Genomic DNA, 7702 nt, shown 5'->3' with positions numbered 1-7702 from the left:
ACCTAAATCAACTCAATCAAACACACTAATGATACGAATGATGCACAACATCGCTAATTCTATCATGCTACACACATAGATCTACCAAGCATCTAAGATTCAATCAAATCTACATGCACACACAAAGAATAGAAAGTTGTGACACAAGATTAGAAAGTAAGTAAGTACTAATTAGTTAAGAACTAGTTGATCAAGGCATCAAATTAGACCATCAAATAAGAACTAGTTGATAAAGGCATCAAAGTAGATCATCAATAGAGAGTGAGAGAGGCATAGTGAAAGAGAATAAAGAGCATTGATTAGTGTTAATCAAGTCGCATGAGCATGAAGAATCTCAGCGAATCCTCAAGAACAAATCCATAGCCATACACCACATGAGTTCTCGCCAGAAGTGCCCTTAAAAAATGTGCAATGTTTGAGTGCCTAAGGTCTTTAAGGCTCCACATTTATTGTATCTATTACCTAGGCACACTAAGTGAAATCTTCTTTATAGCTTCTTGGAACTCTCATTGAGCCCATAACACATCATCATTATTATAATGACTAACTCAATAAATCAAAAAAGTACAATACACAATCATATTAAAAATTGTGTAGCTCCTATCTTTATTGTTTCTTTGTATCTTCCCTTAATGTGCAATTCCTAGGCTTGGGCCTTTAGTAGAATCTTACAAACTGACATCGGATCAATTAACATAAACCATAAGAGAGTTTGGGCTTTCAACTCTACAGTTCCTTACATTGTATAGAAGTTTGGGTGTCAAAGTATTAAAAAAGGTGAAATATTTAGGCTCCTTGGGATCCCCATGGGTTTTAGGTTACCTCTAAATAAAGGTGGGAATGGGTGCTTGAGAAGTTCAGGTAGAAGATTTTTGTGTGGATGTCCATGCAAATAATTATATTTTCTAGAGAATTTGTGCTTAACAAATCTTTGTTTGCCTCACTTATTTTCTTTCTTTCTGTCTAGAAACATGCTAATACCATCTGAAGCAAGTGACCTCAAAAACATTCCTTTCGGATGGAGATCAAGAAGGATGCAGGGTGACTCCACTGTTCCCAAAGTTAGAGTATATGGGGTCTTCCAAGAGTCAAGTGAGGGATTGAGCCTCTTTGACCTTGAAAAAATGGCCTCCAAGATGGAAACTAAGTGGATCCTTTAGACTAACTCTTTTAATGATTATTGGTCCTTACTGCTCACTATAAATTTTAGAGGGCTTGAAGTCTTGGAATAATCTCTATATCAAAGACCTACTCATTTCTCCCATCATATACAAGACAATTGGCTTTGATTTAGTGAAAATATTTTCGGATTCTTGGTTGCAAGTTAAAAGCATGTTGGAACATCAACAAGAAGACTATACACTAAAAAAAAAACATTTATTGGAGGACTCTATTTGGTATGGGCACCAGGTAAAGCAAACAAGTATAAGGATAGGTAGAAGGGTACACATGTGCTTCAAAGTGGGTAATAGATACTAGAAGGACATCTACAAGAATCATGGGTGGTTGTCAAGAGAAGAAATCTGTGGAGGTTTCGATATGTCATTTATCTTGTCTTGGCATTGTTTTGTGCAAGATAAATAGTCTGTTATACATCACTAAGTGGTTGATTGAAGAGCCTATCAATGGACATACATGTTCGAGCCTATTTTGGCTTTTCCAGGGTTTGTTAAGCAGAGCTACTTGCTATGGCTTATGCTACATCAAGGTCTTTGGATTAGATAGAGATCTAGATGTTTTGGAAGGGGTGATGGACTATGCCCCAGATGCGAAGGAGAGGTGGAATTTGTCAAGTGTCTGTTTTTCACTTGCCCTCTTAGCAAGAAATTTGTGGGACTTCTACAAAAATTTTGTTAGTCTGCTCATCCACCAGCTCAAATAACATGGAACAAGTTTATATTGAAAGAATGCAGATATATGCATGTATATTGATGGAATGTGATCAATCTTTATTTGTATGGCACATACGGGGACATAGAAACTCATACATTTATGGTACCCCAACCACAAGTCCCCTCCTTTTGCTATAGTATGATCTTAAGAGAGCTACCAAAGTTGCTTAAAGATGTGTTGAATGTCAGTTTATTTATTGTCCAAAAGTGTACTAAATACCAATATTAGGCCAAGACTTCAAGTGGATTGTACTGTACCCTTACAGTTATGGTTATGGTTATGTATTACATGGTACAATTGGGAGCTTGCTACTTGTTTTCAACCTTGCCATGCTGGTCTTTTTTAGGATCCTTGGATGTATGACCTTTGCCCCTTTCCCACTCTTTTGGGGGCCGACTTTGTAACTTCCTTATTTTACTTGATCATTCATACCTCTTTCTATAAAAGAAAAGTTTTTGTTCCCAATTACCATCGCTTTTTTGTAGGAGCTAGGAAATGGTAACAAATGTCAACCGTGATTCTTCTCTCCTTTTAGAAATAGAAGAGATTCGAGAATCTAGTCTCTTATTGCTACTAGTACGACCAACCGCCTTCGGTGGCCTCTCTCTCTCTGTCTTTCTCTCTCCCTCTTTATCGTGCGGCGCAAAGGATTTTTGGATTATAGCTTTCATTTCGCAGTTCTCAACAGGTGTAAAGTGCACTCTCTCTGCCCGTTAAAGAATACATATAGATTGTTTTGAATGTAATATTTTTCTCTTCACATCCTCATGGTAGGGACAATAGAGCGAATCATTATCATTCTCGCCCCCTAAAATCCCCCCCTTCTCTCTCTCTCTCTCTCTCTCTCTCTCTCTCTCTCCTACCTACACGCTATGAAAATAAGCTAAAAGGTTACAGTGGCCTACATGCTTTATAGAAATAGGAAACAAATGTGTGACTATATCTCACATTGGCCTACATATACATATACAGAAGAGCCATTGCTTGGTTAATGCCTCTCTCATAAGAAATAGGAACAAAATAAGCTTTTCATCATTAACTTTCCTATGGCACTAATCGACAAATTTTATCCAATTGTCGAGTGTCAACAGATGCTCTCAAGATAAGGCCTTAAGTAGGCAAAAAAGCTAAGCTTTATCAACATTTATAATTATGATGCTTCCATTTTGAACCTTGAAAATCAAGGTCCCATGACACTATAACCTAGATTTTCAATTTTCATCTCTCTCTCTCTCTCTCTCTCTCTCACACACACACACACACACACACGCAGGCACACACACGCACAATAACACACTTCAAGCACATTTTTTTAGTGCACACGAAAATTTAGAAATTTTCTCATGTAGGAAAAGAGAGCCTTTTTGAATCTTTTCCATACAATGCATAACATCATGAGCTTTTGTTTGGGAGGCACCGCATACCTAGCTAGGTACGATTGGGGGCAGGTGACCACCGCCCCCCCCCCCCCCCCACCCCAAAACCGGGCCAGCGGTCCCCTGCCCCCAATCATACCTAGCTAGGTATGCGGTGCCTCCCTCACAGAAGCTCATGATGTTGAGGTAAGTCATAATGTGGGAATTATTGTGAGAATCTGTTCAAAACTTCTTGTGACGTGGTGATGGTCCTACAACAAAAGATATGGTGATTGAGATCATTGTGTATGTGCAACAGTTTTGTCTTAGTATGGTGTGTGTGTGTGTGTGTGTGTGTGTGTGTGTGTGAGAGAGAGAGAGAGAGAGAGAGAGTGAGTTGAACAATAGGATAAGAAAGGACATGATATTCGAATTGGGTTGATCATGCGAAAATGACCTCCATTCTCCATTATATCATGCACGAATACGAATAAGCAACATTCTCAACGTCTTTTAGCTAAGCTATATAAATAGGAAGGCAACACACCATTCTATTACAAAGCTCCCCACACCATTCTCTTACACGCACACAATTTTCTTGTGAGACATTTAGAAGATGTCAAACTATAACCATCACCACCACCAGCACCAGCACCAGCACCAGCCTGAGTATGTGGAGCAGGAGTACTATGGTGAGGAGCGTGTGTATGCCCCACCACCACCGCCGCAAGGAGCTGGCTATGAGCGTGTAAATAGTGGCTACTATGAGCGTCGCGGTGAAGGAGAAGGCTACCGTGTCCATAACAACAACTACCAACGCAATGAGCGCTTGGGCGAGCTCGGTGCTGTGGCTGCCGGGGCCTTTGCTTTGGTAAACTAACATCTCTTCATTTTCTACTTGGGTACATGCATCACTTTTGTATTCGATCTATGCATCATGCTTTGCCATAGGAGAATGGAGATGCTTGGAATATGGTATGTCTGTGTGTCTACATGGACAGTGTATAGTCCCTCACAAGAAGTTTTGGACAGTTTCTCACAATAATTCCCACATTATGACTTACCTCAACATTATGAGCTTCTGTGAGGGTGGCCGGGATCCCCTGCCCCCAATCGTACCTAGCTAGGTATGCCATGCCTCCCTCACAGAAGCTCATGACCCACCGGGCTGGTGGTCCCTTGCCCCCAATCATATCTAGCTAGGTATGCGGTGCCTCCCGAACAAAAGCTCATGATGTTATGCATTGTATGAAAAAAACTGAAAAAAGGCTCCCTTTTCCTACATGAGAAAGCTTCTAAATCTTCTTGCGGGCCTAGAGGTTCTCAAACCTTAATCGTAGGTATTCAAGAATCAGGATTAATTAAAAAAGAAAAGATAATTTTGTATATATATGTGGCTTATTTTTTCAAGAGTTTTCCATGCAACCCACCCAAAAAGAAAAAGGTCACACAATGTGAATTTTATTCCTAGATTGAGCATCTTTTAGTCCATGACAATAATTTGAAGTGTATATGTACAGTATGAAGAGGGCAAGACGAAGACTGATCCAATGCATGCTACAAAGCACAAGCATGAGGCAGAGGGAGCTGCTCTTGGAGCACTCGGCTCTGGTGGATATGCCTATTACGAGCATCGCCAAAAGGAAGCATACAATGACCGTCGCTATTGATGACAGGCATCCTGATGCTATCTTAATAGCCATATAGGGCACACTATCTATTTGAAAACTGGTGTAAATCCATGGGTGCTATGTCTGTCTGTTTATGGCAAAAACTAAGAACTTCAAGTGGAGCTTGTAAAAGTCCAAAGTAAATAAAGTGTCTTTGTAGAACCATGATCTTTTGATTTTTGAAGGGGACCCTTGGCTTACAAATTTTTGATGTCTTTTACATATTTTTGGCTAATTTAGTGAAAGTCTCACTAGTGCTCACAGAGCCCGTATAAATTTCTCAAATGTGAATGCAAAATCCCCATTTGTAATTTCATTGGCCCTTAGTTTCAAGAGTAAAAACTGGGTATTTCAGCTATAAATACCTTAAATTTGGCATAAATCCCAGCTTTAGTCAGCTTGACCTTGCAAAGCAAGGCCAAGAAAATGGTAGCATTGGATCTCACCCCGTTTCCGAAAAAAATTTGAGAGATGTGCAACCACTTTCACTGTCTTTTTCCTAGGGTAAACGTCTCTATACACAAATAAGGCCTAGTAATGGGACAATCTTCGAGTTCAAACAAAGTCGCGAATGAGGGGCACAATTGATGAATGGTGGGGTAGTTAAGTTGGCATGTATGAATGCTACTGGCAAGGACGTGGGTTCAAATCCAACTCAAGATAGTCCTTTAGAGATTTGACAAGGATATTCACTTTTTGGGGCTCTTTTTGTCTACAAATTTCCATACAAAGATATGCCAACATCACCTAAAGCTAGAGGTGTTAAGTTGTTGTTTGCACACTACATCATCGAAATGATGCATCATATAGAGACTCGATCTATTCTCATTTTGTTGTCCTTAATATGGGATGTTCACTCTTGGTAAAATCATACCATCGAGGATATCTTTCACTTTTTTATGATGTGTCCCTTAGCAATCATGGCATTTAAAGCTCGGCAATGGGAGAATTGTTCAATGGCAACTCGGTCGCTTTAAAATAAACTTACAATGAGCGAGACTCTTGCCCCTATGCTGGCAAGAAAAACCGTGAATAATCAAATATAATTACAGTGAGTTAGAATAAACACAATACAATACAAAAAACATGAAAAAAGAAATTGTATCAAACATTATACATTCTCCCTGTTGTAAAACTTCTTTGTGTACAATGTTTGGCATGTAAAGCATTGGCTCTATGGATTTATTTATAATTGATCTTTGAGCATCATCAACAACTATTTTGATGGTATATTAAGTTCTCACATAGGACATTGCAACATATAGCTAGCCATGAGTCAGAATTGGTGTAGCCAGACACAAACCCAAAACTTTGATTGTTTGGCCTTGTGCCTTGCTGATTGTCATTTTAAATGCAAAGCCTCACAAGAAACTATCTATGCTTCATTTCAAAGGGTAGTCCATGAAAATACCCTGTAATAAAGTCTTTTCTTGGTATGGATGCCCTGTCTCCAACAATGATACAGTGATTACTTGTGCATCAATGATCATGTGGTGAAAATGTTTACATATCAACCTTGTTTCTTGGAACAAACATAATTGTCTACGAGAGGTAAATTGCAAAGAAGCATAATTGGAACATTCTCTTTCAAGTTGAAAAAGTGTGATGAAAAACCATCATCAAGCTCACGAGTATTCAAAAATTCAATTGTACTAATGCAATCTAATGAACATACGGAGACATTACCCACATATTCCTCTCATTTTACCCATAGCCAAGTTATTAATACATCAACCTCTATTTTGCAAGGAGCAAGAATATCTCTATTCTTTTTTTTTTAAATCTCATGTAATTTTGAATGGGTTGCATACCTCCATATAGCATGTCATTGAGCCCTTAAGGAACTATTTACTAGAAGAAGCATGTTATTTGGCAATGGCACATGGTCATTTGTCTCCATGACAAACATTCCCATCACCAATCCATTCTAAAATTTCTCTTGCAGGTGCATTATTTGAGATTTAAGTGCACACATATTTTCTATTGTTTGCAAAACCTTTATATATTTACAAATGTGTGAGTGAAACGAAGATTCACTCACAAACTTTGCACAACTTCCCTTGTAGACAGCAAGTCAGATATTACCCTCAAATAAAATCATCTTTTCACTAAACTGCAATTTATCATTTTGCATAATGTCCCTTATCCAGTGCCTCATATGCATATCAATGGCTCATGGGAGCTTCATCCCATATGAAAGGTGGCTCTCTTCAAAAGCTTTGCAAGCCAACCATTCACTTTGATATTGCACGGTGATTTTGAATGCAACTCTCATGGCATTTTAAACCTTGAGTGAGCGGGCCTTCCATTGCTAAGAAGTAAAGTTGCAATGCAAGATGATCACATGCCAAAGAAACCTTCTATTGAACAACAATTGTGAGAAATTAAGGCATTCAAAGATACGTTTTACTAGTCCCAACAGGCCCATCTAGAAAAAAAATAGTTCCTTTCGGTTTTCTAGCAGGTAATTGAGCCTCAGATCCATGGGCGCAAAATAAAGGAGGGTCCAGCCTTCTTACTCTAAACAAAATTCCCACTGAATATTGTAAGGCATGCAGAGTAGCTTAGCTTCGCCTTTTCTTTGCCCAGCTTTCTTGCCAGCATAGTTGAGTTAGGTATACGCTAGGGGAGGGAGGGAGAGGGAGAGGAAGAGGGAGAGAGAGAGATCAAAGAGAAGGGGATTGCTGATTTGAGAGAAAAACAAAAAGAACGTGGGTTGAGACTATACTAACCTAGCATTGGCACCCAGAAGTTTTTGCTTGCAAGAGGGCTGCAATGTTGATG

General features: G+C 39.1%; 1 protein-coding gene across 1 annotated transcript; it reads left to right on the top strand.

Annotated features, from left to right (window-relative positions):
• Positions 1–3804: 3804 nt before the first annotated feature.
• On the top strand, positions 3805–5080 carry LOC147465290 (uncharacterized). Its single transcript, XM_086519283.1, has 2 exons — positions 3805–4119; positions 4769–5080. The coding sequence occupies exons 1-2, from the start codon at positions 3865–3867 to the stop codon at positions 4916–4918; spliced, it is 405 nt and encodes a 134-aa protein (XP_086375409.1). The 5' UTR covers positions 3805–3864; the 3' UTR covers positions 4919–5080.
• Positions 5081–7702: the final 2622 nt, after the last annotated feature.

The sequence above is a fragment of the Adiantum capillus-veneris genome, chromosome 1 (genome assembly GCF_014529385.1).
Source record: "Adiantum capillus-veneris isolate H3 chromosome 1, ASM1452938v2, whole genome shotgun sequence".
Classification (NCBI taxonomy): Eukaryota; Viridiplantae; Streptophyta; class Polypodiopsida; order Polypodiales; family Pteridaceae; genus Adiantum; species Adiantum capillus-veneris.
This window is presented reverse-complemented; position numbering and strand designations above follow the sequence as displayed.